Source organism: Mesocricetus auratus, unplaced genomic scaffold (genome assembly GCF_017639785.1).
Source record: "Mesocricetus auratus isolate SY011 unplaced genomic scaffold, BCM_Maur_2.0 Super-Scaffold_100055, whole genome shotgun sequence".
Taxonomy (NCBI): domain Eukaryota; kingdom Metazoa; phylum Chordata; class Mammalia; order Rodentia; family Cricetidae; genus Mesocricetus; species Mesocricetus auratus.
Genome location: NW_024429232.1, coordinates 807,018 through 823,539, shown reverse-complemented (window position 1 = coordinate 823,539; position 16,522 = coordinate 807,018). Strand labels below are relative to the sequence as shown.

The 16,522-nt window shown below is 46.9% G+C and overlaps 1 protein-coding gene and 1 pseudogene across 7 annotated transcripts in view; both read left to right on the top strand.

Annotated features, from left to right (window-relative positions):
* LOC121136239 overlaps positions 1–5,393 on the top strand; it is a 57,715-nt pseudogene extending 52,322 nt beyond the window's left edge.
* Positions 1–6,501, top strand: part of Trappc9 (trafficking protein particle complex subunit 9) — a 456,271-nt gene extending 449,770 nt beyond the window's left edge. For all 7 annotated transcript variants that reach the window (XM_040736321.1, XM_040736319.1, XM_040736315.1 and 4 more), the window contains 2 exons: positions 5,272–5,495; positions 5,931–6,501. In XM_040736321.1, coding sequence (XP_040592255.1) covers positions 5,272–5,495; positions 5,931–6,098 — 392 coding nt within the window. In that variant the 3' untranslated portion in view covers positions 6,099–6,501. The remainder of the gene's footprint in view (positions 1–5,271; positions 5,496–5,930) is intronic.
* Positions 6,502–16,522: the final 10,021 nt, after the last annotated feature.

Sequence of the window (16,522 nt, the reverse complement as noted above, 5' to 3'; positions counted from 1 at the left end):
GTCTTGAGCAGCCTCCATGCCAAAAGTGGCATTCTGGTTTATGAACTAATTAGCTACCTCGATAATTGTTAAAAACACATGCCATTTGGTGGATGACGTGAGTGGCACCAGCTCCACAGAGCACAGGCCCTGGCAGGGACTCAGGGACATAAAACCACCATTTGGTCTCAGTCAGGTCACTCCAAGCTTATTCTTCAGGAATTTGCAGCCAACCACCTGGATTCTCCTGTCCTTCTTACCACCCCTCTACCTCTGAGCCTACCTGGGACTTCAACACTCTGACAGAGGCCACCTTCTCAGTAGCAAGGAGCCCCAGAGTGTAGTTGTAGGAATGGTGGTGTATGACATCACTTTCCCAAGGACCGGAAGCACAGCCTCTGAGTCAAACCCTCGCTTGCTCTGCCTAAAACATGTGGGCCTGTGGACCTGCTGGGTGGGCAGGATGGAGGAGTGGCTGTCCAGGAATGTGCAGGGGTGAGTCTGTGTGTGTGAGGGCTATGGTGCAGGGATGGAGCTATGAGAACTAAATCACAGTTACTGGCACCAATGTGTCTGGTCGTGAGCTTACAGTAAAGAAGAAAGCTAGTGCATTTGGATGGCATCTAGCCACCAGCTCCATTGGCTTTGGAGAAAACGGGGCTGTTTGTCCTGGATGATCAGAAATGACATTTTATGCCAGAGGACAGCTGGTGGGTGGTATTGAAGCATGGGACACCTCTGTGAACTCTAATATCACCTCTGGGGCTTGCTTGTTTTTTTCCCATCTTTTACCTCATCAATGGACTGATGCTGCTCCTTGACCCCTTCCAAAGCCCAGTGTCTCCCATATTAAGCCTGGATGTCCAGCTTAGGTCCAGTCCCTCATCTGGAGTAGGCTTGGAGGCTGCAGCACCAACCCCTCAGCTGTCCCTGCCTTGTTCTTGAAGACATGTTCTTTATCCCTGTTTTCCAGGGGATGGAGGCAAAAGAGGGGTGGTGTGTGAGAAGCAGGGCTGATGGCCCCCCTAGATCTGTAGCCATGGGTGAAAAGTAACCCTCCCAGTCCTGGCTGTGAGATATCCACACTAATGGGGGATGAACTCTAGGCAGGGGTGGCCAGTTAGACAGGAAAGCACAGGTCATTGCCAGGCACCATGCAGTCCTGGGGGAACAGGTGTGTAGCCGTGTCCTGAGGAGGCCCCTCATATGTCCAGCCTGCCCCTCCCCTTGCCTCCTCACTGCCCACTGAGTGAGTCAGGAGGTTGGTGAGTTGAACCTGAGTTTATGGACATGCACCTGTTGGAACCTGTCACTTGACACCACCCTAGATACTTCACTCTCTGGGACATGGGTAACCTAGCCTCTGGAGTCTGTGGTCCCGAATAGATGCAGCCGTTTTGTGCTGTGGCTCCTGGGTGATCCAGTTCTTCTACTGTCCCCAGATGTGCAGCCCCTTTGCTCATCCGGTCCACGCAGATCAGCTGGGAAAGACAGGTGCAAACTTGCTGTATGGCCCTTTGACCCCTGTGCCCACCTTGCTTCTTACTCCTCTCAAGTAGTCTTTGACTTGCCTGCTCCATGCTGCTGTCCATTTTCCTTAGGAGACAAGGGGACTTGGGGATACATAAGACACACAGAATGCCCAGCAGCCTATGAATCATCAACCCAAGTGCCATATACCTGCCTCCCATTCTTTCAGGCCACAGGTGTTTGTGACCAGCCACCTTCCTGTCACCTGAGGCCTGCAGGGTAGACCCCATTCTACCCTGGTCTTCTTATTGTCTTCTGTTTATGGTTTCTGCAGAGCCAGCACCGCCCCATGGCACGAGTAGAGCAGCAGCTGCAGGTGACATTCTAGGCCAGCTGCTATCAGAGATGAAAAGCTACAGGACTGACTGGGCAGGAGGGGACAGTCATCCATGGTCCAGCTAATGCTTTCAGAAAAGAGACACATCAACCCCAGGGCAGTTACGCTCCCGATTCTCTGGGGTTTATTGTTCATCCCACCTCCACCAGCGCCTTACTCTCTGGGTAGGATCACAGTGGGAACAAATTCTTTACTAGAAAGGCATTTCTAGGTTGTGCTTCCAGTCATGCTACTGTTGGGGTTGGGGAGTTAAGAAGTCAGAAATGGCAGGGTGTGTCTGGAAATAATGGGTCAGGGTGTGAGCTGGGTGCTCAGCCCCACTCATTCTCCGTGGACTTACTGGCCAGACAGCCACCAGGAGAGATCAGTTGGGGTAGGTATGGCATAAGGGGTAGAACACATTGGCTCTGGGCCACAGGGGACTGAAGGGATCAAGGTCATGGGTCAGAAAGCCCCACTTGGAGTGGTTCTGAGATGACCCTGTGTTGAGATGAGAAACAGAGGCTCAGGAAGCTTCCAGCTGCTGGGGGTGACTCACATTCAAGGTGAACTGATGGGAACCAGCAGCTGCTGCTGCTAACTAGGCCTTCTGCCCCCTCCAGCAGGCATGGACCTGCTTGCCCCTCCCCTGCCCCTCCTGTGAGAGGGGTGCTGTCAAATAGGAGCCCTTTACCAGCTGGTCCTCACTAGCAAGGCAGCATCCTGCAGAGAGGGAGGAAATAGACAGTGACTCAGAGCATGGGGTGAACCCTAAAGATCAGAAGACCATTCCACACACCATGGTTCAGGGCCACAGGAAGCTTCTGGCTGGCCTGGAGAAGGAACTACAGCACAGTACAGCGTCCTGTGCCAGTTGTCCCTGCTGCAGTCCCAGAGATGGCCCCATTGTCCCTCACCAGGGTTTCTAGTCTGGCTTACATGGCACAGGCCAGGGCCATGTGGCCCCCCAGACCATCTACCCAGTCCTCTGGAGCCTGAAATGTGGACTGGATGGAGTGGGTACCGGGGATCCGGGTACAGTGAGCCCTGGGGGAATCCTCGGCCACCTTAGCTCCCTCGCCGCAGAGCCAGCCACATTCTGGTGTCAGTCAAGTTCTGCGTTGTGGGTTCCCAGCTTCCCGGCAGGGCCAGCTTATACATTTGTGACACAGCTGGCTTTTCCTGGGTCTTCACTCCTCCCCACAGCCTGGTTCAGCGGGGACTGGACATAAAAGGTGCCCTGCTTCTTGGATGTACCAGGCTTGGGCTGCGTGGCTGAGTTGGGGGTTAGAGCTGACAGAGCTGACAGGGCTTGAGCTGTCATCAGTGCAGCTGCTGCACTCATTTTAGTCATGTTTCCTACCATGGGTGCCAGGGAGCAGGGTCTCTTCTCTCCCGCAAGCCCATCATGGAAGGTTGCTTTTTCCCCATCAGTATCTAAGAAGTGCAGAATTTCTTGTTCCTGGATGCCATGGTACAAGAACTGTGAGAACTATGGCCCAGGCAGGAGGACAGCTGCAGCTGCTTGTCACACACATGGCAGCTGGTGGTGTCCAGTACCTGGTCCCGAGGGCTCCCCAGGATAGCCCAGATCAGAAGGGATGGTCAGTTACTCCAAGCTAACCCAGATTAGGCAGTCCTTCTGGGGAGCCTCTCTTCTGGGTGTGGGTGTGCTAGGATGCTGGGAGGAAGCTGCTAGGTACAACTTGGGAGAGCCTCTCCCTCTTCTTCTCCCCAGGAAGCAGAGGCAGTCCTGCCAGCTTTCAGGACAGGAAGAAGGCTGGATGTGTCCAGGGTCTCTAGTGCCAGGGTAGGTGAGGCTGAAATGCCAGCTGGTCTGCCTTGGGCTATGCAGAGTCAGGGCGAGAAGAGGTTTGTAGCAGGCAGGGTAGGCTGGAAGATGAGCTACAGCCCTGTCCTGACTGCCCTACAGCCCATGCAGTCCTCTGCAGAGAAAAAAAAGGAAGACGTGTAATGAGCCACCAGCCACCCTTCGCTGGTTTGCTTATAATCATTTCTCCCCTAACGGAACCAGCCACTGCCTCCGCCTGCTCCCCCTGTTCTGTTCAAGCAGCTCCAGCTGCACCTGGTTGGGCTTACTGCTCAGGGAACGGTTGTGAGGACCCAGCGCCTGTGGAGCTGAGAGAGGGATGAGGACTGCTGGGTATCTTTCTGCATGAGGCCCCATGCTACTTGGAGAAACTGAGGCTGCAGACAGAAGTCACTGAGCTGCCCTACAGCCTTACCAGGTGCTATAATCAAAGCTGGGATGGGGCTACCACAGAGTCCTTCCAGAGGGCTATTTCTGGATCCTGCATACACAGCTCTCACGCTGTTGCCCACAGCGTCATGCAGCATGACCTTGGTATGTTCTCATCATAGCCATCAGTGCCAGCATCTGCTCCACTGCACAAAAGAACGAGCTGGGGCTCAGCAAGATAGTCACAGGCCTCATAGGCAGGAACAGGCACACTCGGGTCCCCTGGATCCTCACTGTGGGCTCAATAGAGCTAGACAGCTAGTAGAAGCAGCAGGCCATGCTTGCATTGCCTGCAGGGTGTCAGAGTACCACTGTAAGTGCTTATGTGGACTAAAGACAGACTAGTTGCCAGGGACCCAGGACCACTGCAAAGCCTATCCTGGTCAGACTCAGGCCACATGGCCTTGTGCATTCAAAAATGGAAGATGCAGCTAACCCAGACTCTTAGAACAAATAATACCCTGGTAGATATAGATTAGAGAAGTGTCCCTTTCCACTTCCCCAGGCCTGTGATGAACCCTGTTGAGCACTCCATCGGGGAGTCTCAATATGATCCCGTTCTTGGCTGACCTTGCTTTTTCCTTGCTAGATTATAGAATTTCCCTCCAGTGGGGTTTACATCTGTGCTCCTCATCTCTATGCCTGGCGGTCACTGTTGGGATGCATGAGGCTACTGAGGGGTTTCTATAGATGGAGGATGGGTGCAGTTCCAGAGAGTAGCAATAACAGGAGACGGGTGAGATGGGTCTGCACCTGGGAAAGTCTGAGAGAATGTGGCATTCTCAGAGTGTATCATCATGCCCACTTTCCTCCTCTAGGGACTCTGTACAGGTCACTCTCCCAACTCTGTCTGATGAGACCTGACCATGACCTCCAACACTGTGGGTATCAAAAGGTGTGTGTGGCAGGGCCACATCCACGGTCCTGCCCCTACAGTTTCTGAGTTCTTCACCAGCAGAGGAAAGAGTGGCCGTGACTGGAATGTCCAAGAGGAACACCACAGATCTGGGCTCCTCCTGAGAGGACAGCCCCTCTGGGTGCAGCTCTCCTCCTGCTGTGCCTGTCTCTGCCAAACTATTTCTGGAAAATAGGGTCCAGTCACTCCCATGTGTCCCCAGTGCTCTGACACAGAGCAAGACGTCAGGTGACAGACTGGTTACCTCTGATCGTCTTTCATCTCTTGCAGATGTGCTGGTGGATGGGCAGCCGTGCGACTGTGAGGTGGCAGCTACCTGCCAGGTTGGTGACCCTGTGCACCTAGAGGTGCGGCTGACTAACCGGAGTCCCCACAGTGTGGGGCCCTTTGCCCTCACCGTGGTCCCCTTCCAGGACCACAAGAATGGTGTGCACAACTATGATCTGCATGACGCCATCTCCTTTGTGGGTTCCAGCACCTTCTACCTTGACACGGTGAGTGTGAGCTGGGGCAGCCTCCATGTCCGACCACTGTGGCATCCTATACCGTCCTGCAGCCAGGGGTCAGCTCAACGGCAGCGCTCCTAGCAGCACCCACGGCCCCTCGTTGCAGTGGTCACTGCATGGCCAGCCCCAGAGGGGCCAATGAACTTGGTTCAGACTCTTGTCGTTAATTGCCGTCCACACTATTTCCTATACTCCTTCTCTCACTAAACCCAAACAGTTGAGGGAGAGAAACAGTGGTAGTTCCTTCCAAAGATGGAAATGGCTTCTCAGATACATGCAGCCCCTCATCCAAGGAAGCTTCGGGTGGGGGTACAGCCAGTGTGTCCCACCCTTCACGTTACTCTGGAGTCGGGCAGGCTCTCCCAGTAGCACTGGGGCTTGAACTACAGCTCCAGATGACCCCTCTTCCTTTTCCTGCTCCAGGTGCAGCCATCTGGCCAGTCAGCCTGCCTTGGGGCCCTCCTCTTCCTCTACACAGGTGACTTCTTCCTCCACATCCGCTTCCATGAGGACTGCAAGAGCAAGGAGCTGCCACCGTCCTGGTTTTGTCTGCCCAGCGTGCGTGTACGGGCCCTGGAGGCCCAGGCCTGAGCCCCTCAGCCCCGAAGGCTGTGTCCTTCTTGCACCACACCCAACTTTCCTCCTCCCCCCAGAAGTCACCCTGTTGGCTGCCTGCTCTGTTTCTGGCCTATTATGCTGAGCAACCTCACACCTAGTGCCGGCTTGGGTGACCCTGCTCTGTGGCCAGCACTGTGAAGGGTCCTTCCTGGTCTTGTCATCTCCCTGTGGCCTTAAGAAGAAATGTTGAGTCATCCCTTCAATCCCCTTTGGTCTGGCTTACCCCTGTGAATGCCACTGACACCTCAAGCAAGGGAGGAGACAGTGTGGGTGACCAGGGTGAGCAGGTTTCAAGATGTTTCCCGCCCATGTATTCTGGGCTCAAAATCTGTATATCTATGTTGCCATGTTCTCCAATAAAGGCCTGCCTTGCTTACCTCGCATCGTGTCACTTTCAGGCTGTGGCTAGTGGGAAATGGGGCTAGTGTGGAGACCAAACCCTGCCACACCCAGCCACACCCAGCCACACCCTGCCACATGAGGCATCTGGCTTCTGGGTCCCATGGCTGGCGGGATAGGCTACATCTGTCTCTGGGATATCGAGGGATACCAGGTCACCTCCTCAACATTTAAGGCTCTGGAGGCCCTACTTGCTTCCCCCTCAGAGCAGGTGCTAAAGCCACCTATAACTCTGCTAGCTTCTTGTCACCCAGAGTTGCCCAGTGGTGTGGCTAGGGTCTCATCTACCCTGTTTCAGTCTTGATTTCATGTTGAAAACCTGCTGAAGTTCTAGGAGTGGGGGACTGTGGTGGCCCTGCGGCCAGGCCATGCTCAACTCAGCCTAGCCTTACAAACCCCACTTTCTGCCAGGTTTGCCTTTGGCTGGCTGTCCTGCAGCCTAGACCATGTGGATCCCTGCTGTGTGGTCCTATGGAGAAGTCCTTGTCTTCTCAGAGGCTCCAGAGTCCGAGCCTTCACCTTGACACATGAGCAAATGCCAAGGCGGGCACTGAGACACTGGCAAATGCTTGCAAGTGGGAGGTTAGACTGAATGACTTCACTCTTCATAGCAGGGAATAGCTGGGCTGAGTTGCTACCATGGTGGACAGCTAGGGTTGAACTCTTCTAGGAATAACCCAATACTGTCCACCCAAGGAGCAAATGGGAGGCAGCAAATATGCATGGGCAAACTCCTAAGTTACCTGGAGCTGACCTGGTGAAGGTGCTCATGGGCCCATCTGGTTATTCCCTTAGTTCTCAGGGAATAACCAGGCTGCAGGGTCCAGCAGATACCAGCCTCAGGCATCCTGAGTGCATAGAAAGTTCTAAGGAATTCTGGGACCAACGATGGCAGGGGCCTGCCAGATACCACTCAACCCATCAGAATGGGTCTCCCAGACTTCTGTGAGACTGTCATATGGGCCTCAGGAGCCCTGTGGTCGGGGGGGGGGGGGGCACTTCCCAATGACCTGGACCGCTAGCTCTCAGCCCTGTACCCAAAGAATGGGTCTCTAGACTGCCTACCCATAGCTTTCTGCTATCACTTAGGGAGAAAGGGAATATTACAATATGCTGGGCCAGGGCATGTAGTACCCCACTAGCCACAGCTCCCTGCCCCCCCAGTCTCAAGTACATTCAGGGGAAATAACTCCAGAAGGCTTGCTAATGCTGGCCAAGTGGTGACCCAGAAGAAGTCCCTTCTCCCTCCTTTCCATGAATTCAATGCAGATGCATCCTTTCCTGCTAATACACTTATATCCCTGAAATACACTGTTAAGCTAAGCAGCCTGCTGAGTCGGGGGTGCAGCCAACTCCACTCAGCCAGCTCCTCTTGTGGTTTTCTGTTCAGGAAAATACGCATGCATAAACGTGTCTGAAAGATGGAAGGGTACAACCTACTTTAGAGTCATCATGCCAAGTTGAAAGTGAAGCTATACTTGGTGTCAGCATGAGGGCAGAGGGCATGAGGAACTGCAGTGACATTATGCTTTCTTCTGATGGATGCAATACAGACAGACAGACACAGTAGCCACTGCAGGCTGGGGAAGACTGGTGTGAATGCAGCTCAACTTGATTCTGAGATTGGTCGTAGTAATCCCCAATAGACATTCTCAGAAGGTCTACTGGATGTCAACAGAGGCAACCCAAAGGGCAAGGCAGTCCTCTTGGAGAAGATACAGAACTAACCCTTGCAAAACCACCCATGGAACTGGCTGTGCTACCCAGGTTTCTGCCCCCTGTCCTGGCAGAGGAGGTGATTAGAGTCAAGACAAGAGGCCAGGGTGCTGAGAGTACTTGAAGCCTTCCTGTGAGAAGACAGGGAGCTAGAGAACTGCTTTAGGATGGGTGCCCCTTGTTAGGATGTGCGCTCCTTGTTGGAGCACATGTAGCTTGGTCTTCTAGCTGTGTTAGGTGGGAATTGGTACAGGACTGGGAGAGGCCCTCTTGGATCTGGGCCTACACTGTCTACTCTCTCCCAGTGTACTCAGCAGGTGCCTCCCCGGCCTGAGCAGGGGATATGCCAAGCCCTGCTCACTCACCCGTGTGGCTGAATGGGTTGCTTGCTCTCACATTGCCTGTTCCTCTCTGGGTAGTAGCTGTCACACTCAAAATAGTAGGAATAACCAGGATCCAGATGTCCAAGAGGCTGGATTCCACCCTCGGCTGCTTGTCAACTCTATGACTCCAGAGGGGTTGTTACTGCAGTCGAGTCTTGACTTTCTTTCTGGGTAGATATAAAAATGCTAATTTTGTGAACACTTTTATATGAACGGCCTCTTTGCTTTAATCTCCTCAATGTGGTTAGCAAGGCTTCAGTGCACGTGTGTTCCCCAGGACTGCTTTTCTTTTCAGTCCCTTCCTCATGTCCTCACGTCTGAAATCCCACCTCCCCCAGGGATGCGTAACACTTATGCTTGCTGGGCTCCATCAGTCCTTCACGTGGCTCGTTTGTTAGCCAACCTGAAGCTGAAACCTTGACCTGGTGACACAAATGCTCCAACAAGAAAGGGACAGCATGAGGAAGGTGGTGAACTGTCCCTGATGGGATCTGAGCACAGGTTAGACCTGACCTGACATGGTTTCAGAAGATTCAAGCATTGTATGGGGTTACTGAACCTGCAAGCCCAGAAAACCACTGCCCTTATGACATCCCAAAAATCAGTCTTTGTCCCTATAAGCAGATATGAGAAGCATGTGGTCATCTAGCTCTGGGGCCATCAAAAAGTGTCTTAGATGATTAAGACAAATGATAAGTATAGATCAAAAGAGGTTACCAACAAAGTGGATGAAGAGTCCAAATGAAACCTTCTATTGAAGTTGCCTAGGAAAGACCGTAGAGCTACATACCACAAGCAGAAATCAGTAAGCTGTAGTGAGGTTAAGAATACTGGGTCCAGGGCTGGTTATATAGTTCAGTGGTTAAAGCTCTTGCCACAAAAGCAACAACCATGAGGATCCAAACCCCCAGAACCCATGCAAATGCCAGGTGGGTGTAGAGGCATATCTGTAATTCTGCATAGAAGGCAGAGGCAGGGATCCCTGGAGTAAGCTGGCTAGCAAAACTGGTGGTATTGGTGGAGAGGGTATCTGAACTGGCCTTCTGTAATCAGACTGGTGGCTGCCCTAATTGTCATCATAGACCCTTCATCCAGTTGCCAATGGAAGCAGATGCAGATATGCACAGCCGGGATGACCTCCCGGAGTCCAGTCAAAGATGGGGAGGAGGGAATCATACAAACAAGGGGGGTCAAGACCATGACAGGAAAACCCACACAGACACCTGACCTGAGCTTGTAGGAGCTCACAGACTCAGACAGACAGTTGGAGAGCCTGCGTGGCACTGACTTAGGCCCTCTGCATGTGTGTGACAGTTGAATAGTTTGGCCTTTTTGTGGGGCCCCTAGAAGTGGGACCAGAATCTGTCCCTGGCACATGAGCTGGCTTTTTTGAAACAATTCCTTATAGTGGGATGCCTTACTCAGCCTTGATGCAGAGGGGAGGGGCTTGATCTTGCCTTAAATTGATATGCCAGGCTTTGTTGATTCCCCATAGGAGGCCTTACCCCCTCTGAGAAGTGGATGGGAGAGGGGGTAGAAAGGAAGTTGGGGGAAGCAGGAGGAGTGGAGGGAGGGGAAACTGTGGTTGGTATATAAAATAAATAAAGCATTTAAAAAGACAAATATTTTCTGGGGGGCTCCACTTTTGTTCCAAAGTCACAAGGCTTTCCATGTGTAAAATGAATAATTCAGTTTTTCAAAAGTCATTAACTCCACCAAGAAGCACTTCATTATGGTGAGATCCTTAGAAAACAGAACCAGAAGATGAAAGAATCAAATGGTGGGATATACTGCCCAAAGACTGTAAAAGGGAGTGGTAGGTTTGGGAAGCGATAAGGAATATTAATATGGGCAAAATATAGCTCATAAGAGTCAGATGAACTCCCATAGCTACATATAACAACTGAGATGAAACATTTAACAGCTAAGCAGAATTGCAGATTAAACTCGGCTGAAGAACAAACTAGGAACTTGGAGTTGGAACTGAAGATGTTATTTAACAAAGTCATCCCACAAAGAGCAGGAAATATCAAAGCATGAAGGACACGGTGAAGACGTAGAGATTATGGATTCACCAGACCCAGTATAAATGCTAAGTGGAGTTTTATTAGGGAAAGAGCTTACACAGAAAACAGTAAGTGACTGTCGCAGGGTTCCTGCTCCAAGGATGCAGCCCCTGCCTTCCCGATGCTCTCTGCAACCTCAGGAATTCCCACCCCCATCTCTGATCCTTGTTCCTTTAACCAAGCCCAAATGGCATGGCCACTGTTATAGGTTTACAGGCAACATATCGCTACAATTCCCCTTTTAGTCTAAAGAAGGAGGTTTAGGCTTCATACAAAACTATAAACTATGATAGCAAGTATCAAGTATGTTCTAGGAGAAAGAAATGTAAAAACATACATAATTTAAGACATACTGCCAGTGAAGCAATGTAGAGCAATTGGTATAAACCATATGTCCAGTCCTCGGGTAAAGGCACAACAGAGGTTACTACAAAGCTTAAGTCTTGTGCCTAATATTTCTATCTGAGAGGACAATAACAATCTTCAACCTCATCAAAGACATGAGAAGGAGGATAACATTACTAGGGTAGGCAGGAAGTGTAATCGAGCAATCAAGCGACTTCCAGAAGGTGCAAGTGAAGACAGAAACAGCAGGCTACCTGGTCAGTTGCCCAAAGTCTCACAGTAGTAGAGGCAACCAGCTTTGGCTAAGGCCTAGAGTATCTGACAGAGGCAGGGAAATTGGAAGGCTGTCCTACCCTGACTTGGCAGGGTTCAGTGGTCTCTTAAGTTTGTCTTCTGCTAGCACAGTAAGACAACGTGTCCAGAGTCAGCAGTCGAGGTGGGGGCAGTTCTTTGCCCAAGAGTCCAGCCAGTAGCTGAAGAGAGAATGAACTCTAGAACGAGTGTCATCAGTGCCTATCATACTCTCAGTGCTGTCAGGAGCAATTGTGTCTCATGTCAATGGAGTACTAAATTATTAAAACATTTAAATGCCATATTCTGTAGGTCTTTGAAGTGTTTGAAGGTCAAATATCTTTGTCTGACTAACCTCATAGGTATAAGAAGCATGGATTAGGGTTAGGGTTAGAGTTCAAGGGCTAGGGTTAGGGTTAGGATTCTGTTAATCTCAGAAACACAATTGTTCAATAGTTGAAGCTTCCCAAAATAATTTAGCAAGGACAATGACTTTAAAAAATGTGAATATATATATACATACATATCAACATATATACATATGTATATATCAACAACAGAGGTAGAACTGTGTAGTGCAACATGATAAAATATCCTACATTGTATCAAAATAGAAAATACATACATATAGATAATTTTATATTTGTATGTAAAATATCATAAGCAGAAAGAGGACCCTACACAGTCAACATACAAGAATCTGACTATGTAAGTTATCTATAGCTAATAGTTACTAAAATTAATTCAAAAAAGACATGTTAATCTACCTAATACCCTTCCCAACCATACCCTTAAACTTTTCTAAAAGAGATATCCAAGTCTAACCACCTCCTTCTTATTTTTTTTTTAGATAAGCAACGGCTTTAATAAATTTAAATTATGAGCTATAGCTGAAAGGTAGCTTCAATTCTTTATTTATGATTATTAAACAGTGGAAAGGATGAGAGCCATGAATCTTGTCACTCTACATTTTCACAAAGGAAGGCCATAGGACCAAGAGGACTACAAAGTCTTCTGAGCACTGTGGGATTCCAAAGGAGACAACTTCCATTAACACCTAAGAGTTTTCCGAATGTCTCTGTGGAGTCAGCCATGTCAGCACTCCAGGTAGAACCCCACAGACACAGAGCCATACAACTTAAGGGTGTTTAAGATTTTGGGGGGGATAATGGGGGGTACGGGAGGAGGGGAGGGAGAGGGAACTGGGATTGACATGTAAAACAAGCTATTCAAAATTAAAATAAAAAAAATTTCATAACAAAAAAAAGATTTCCTTGTTTTCCTGACTAACTGAAATGCAGCACCATAAACCATTATTCTGTCTTGAGCACCTGTTTAAATGAAACTGCTGCCTGGACATTTGTGCTTTCAGTTACCAATCGCAGTTTCAATGTTTGTTCCTGTTCTCTTAGACTGTACTTTTTTTTTTTAGGTTTTTCATTCTTTCTTTTTTTCCTTTTTTTAAAATTTAAATTAGAAACAAGCTTGTTTTACATCCCAGTTCCCTCTCCCTCCATAACCATCACCTTCTATATCCAACCTCCAACCCTACAGAACTTAAAACTAACCCTATGCAGGAGATAATCATCCCTTTTTCAGTGACAAGAGGAGAAAACAAAAAGCAAAACCACCAAAATACCCTTAAAGCTAACAGTAGGGGAAGGGGGCATTGCTTTCTTAGAATTGCTTCCTGTTGTAATGGGGCAACAGTGACTCTATGGGACCTTGTAGGAAAATATAAAGCAAAGGTAAATCGAGAGAGGACTAGCTGTAACATTTGTAGTTAGGCTCTGGGTGACAGGTGATGCTTGACTGAAGTTCTTATCTGAAGCTCTGGCTAGAGTGTTAGAAGAAGGTGCACCATCTCAGCTAGATAATCTGGAATTGTCTAGAGCAGGATTAGCCCCAAACCAGTCCTAGAGTGGTGTATACTAGTCCAAAGATGTCAAGTGGAATCGATGTAGTGGGACCCCATCTTCTTTCCAGAGACTTTAAAGATTGTTGTTAGGAAATTTTTTGTTCACTGTGGAAGACTTAAACATTAATATCAACACAGGGAATTTAACTTGAGTAGGTATGCATACCAGGAGACAGGAGAATTCTGGGAAAGGTAACAATAAGGACAAAAATAAATATAAGGGAAATTAGGGTATTTGAGAGATAACAGCATTTAAACAAACAATAGTCCCTAGATTTTGTTTTCTTTTGTCTTACACCAATTAGCTTCTTGATATAAGACAGAAACTATGAATTTTATTTTAACGTGTTTGAATTTCGAGGAGGAATTCCAAATCCAACTCCAAAGTCAGTATTGATTTTTTTTTATGTGAATTGGGACTACAACTGTACTGGGAAGTAGGGAGATACAGGTTTAGTATAAGGATTTTACCATGAATAGATATTGGTACCATAAGTTAGATTCTTCTTTGTTTGATGGTTCTTTTTGAATAGCTATGGTTTCTTCTTTAGGCATCTACATGTCTGATGTCTTTTGGCTTCTTCTGTGCCTCTTATATACTGAAGGTGTCCAAAATGATTTTATTTACCACGGGAAGAGTGGATCTTTGAGTGTCTTAAGAAGCAGAATCCTAAGTTAAAAGTTATGCAGAGTAATGTATTTGAATATTTCTATTTTATTTAGGAATCATCCCAATGAGTATCTATTAATTTATTCCATTTACTTTTCAGTTTTACTTTCAGTCCAATGTCCTCAAATACCCAAAGAGCCAACATACTACAACACAATGTCAAAATACAACTTTGTAACAGTTGCATAGCTTGGTCTGTTTGTGGGGCCCCTAGAAGTGGGACCAGAATCTGTTCCTGGCACATGAGCTGGCTTTTTGGAACTAATTCCTTATGATGGAATGCCTTACTCAGCCTTGATACAGAGGGAAGGGGCTTGATCCTGCCTCAACTTGATATGCCAGGCTTTGTTGACTCCGCATAGGAGGGGGTAAGGTCTTAGACACACATAGACGAGTTTCTTCCCATGTCCTTCATGCTTTGATATTTCCTGCTCGTTGTGGGTTGACTTTGTTAAATAACATCTTCAGTTCCAACTCAAAGATTCTAGTTTATTCTTCAGCTGAGTTTAATCTGCAATTCTGCTCAGCTGTTAAATGTTTCATCTCAGTTTTATATGTAGCTATGGGAGTTCATCTGACTCTTATGAGCTATATTTTGCCCATATTAATATTCCTTATCGCTTCCCAAACCTACCACTCCCTTCCTTTTACAGTCTTTGGGCAGTATATCCCACCATTTGATTCTTTCATCTTCTGGTTCTGTTTTCTAAGGATCTCACCATAATGAAGTGCTTCCTGGTGGAGTTAATGACTTTTAAACTGAATTATCTAAAGTTGTAATGGTTTCAAACACAGATTTGGGACAACTGTGGTGGCACACACCTGTAATCCCAATACTTGGGGGGTATAAGCAAGAAAATCAGGAGTTCAAGGTCATCCTTGGCTACATAATGAGTTTGGGGCTAACCTGGGCTATGGAAGACCGTGTCTAACTAGTCATCCATCCAAGTACAACACAGTTCTGCTTTTCATAGACAGAGGAATGTTAAGTCCTTTGATTAATATAGCTGTATTGGTTTAGGAAGAACTTAGTGTGGTAGGGAGGTCAAGGAGAGACACAAGACTAGACCCTGGAAGAGAACACGGGAAGTCTGGGTATGGAGAACATTAAAAAAAAAAGACAACAACAAACATGTTATTTTGCTTAAGGCTGATAAATCAGAATATAAAGTTCATTTTTATTAAGCTAAAATTAGTGTCAATGGGTAGCATTTTCTTAAATATGAGCCTATTTAAATAATTTTAAATTAATTTAAAAAATAGCCTGGGACTATTACACTAAAAAAGTTATTGTTTTAAGTGTATAGTTAATATTTTGATATATTCATAAAATCGCATACAAATGCCCACAAGACAATTTCAAATTATAGGTGTAGAATAATCCTATGTCAAGGCCATAGACCAGATTGTCAACAAAATCACAGAAAAAAACTTCTCCAAACTAAGACACATCCATACAAATACAAGAAGCATACAAAATACCAAATAGACCACAAAAGAAAATCCCCATGTCATATTACAGTTAGAACATGAACTGTAAAAAACAAAGTGTATTATAAGCTGCAAGAGAGGAGGGGGAGAAAGGAAGAGGGGAGAAAGCAACTCACATATAAAGAAAGAGAGCCAGGGAGTCATGCATTACGAGTTCTAAAAGACTATGATGACCAACCTAGATTAATATATCCAGAAAAACTATCTGCATGACTGAAGGAGAAAACTTTCTATAATACAAACAGCCTTAAAAATTACCCAAACCAAACCTAAAGAAAACACAGGAAGCTTTAATTTTGGATGAAGATAATGAACATAACAGAGATACTATGGAAAGAAGAAATAGGAAGTAAGTCATAATTGTCAAAACACAAGATATCACTGAGAACCCAGCTATTGCTACCAAAACCCAACAACACTATGACCACAATTAAAACACACATTTCAATAATAACTTTAAATATCAATGGCCTCAATTTTCCAATCAAAAGTCACAGACCGACTGAAAGGATCAAGAAAAAAAATCATCTATCTGTTGCTTAAAGAGAAACATCTTAGTCTTAAAGATAGGTACACTACCTTAGACTAAAAAATGAGCCAAGTGATCAAATCAAATGGAACTGAGAAGCAACCAAGCCTCTCCAACCTAATGTTTGACAAAATAGACTTCAAGTTAAAACTAATCAGAAGATCAAGAGGGACACTTCACTTAACCAAGGAAACAGTTAACCAAGAAGACATTACTATCCTAAATGTATGTGCCGAATTTCATTAAAAAATCTACTACTGGATTTAAAGACACCGATTAACATACATCCATTAATAGTAGGTTATTTCAATACCCCACTTTCTCTAATAGACAGGTCATATGTACAAAAATAAATAGAAAATTCAGAATTGGCATCATACATCAAATGGATATCAACAGATCTACAAAATATTCTACCAGAATACCAAAGGGTTCATATTCTACTCAGGAGCACAGAAACAGCTTTAAAATAGAACATATAATGGAACTTCAAACAAACCTTTACAAATTTAAGAAGACTGAAACCAATCCTTGTATCCTATCTGACCACAATTCAATAAAACTTAAACCTGATAGCAAACAAATCTCT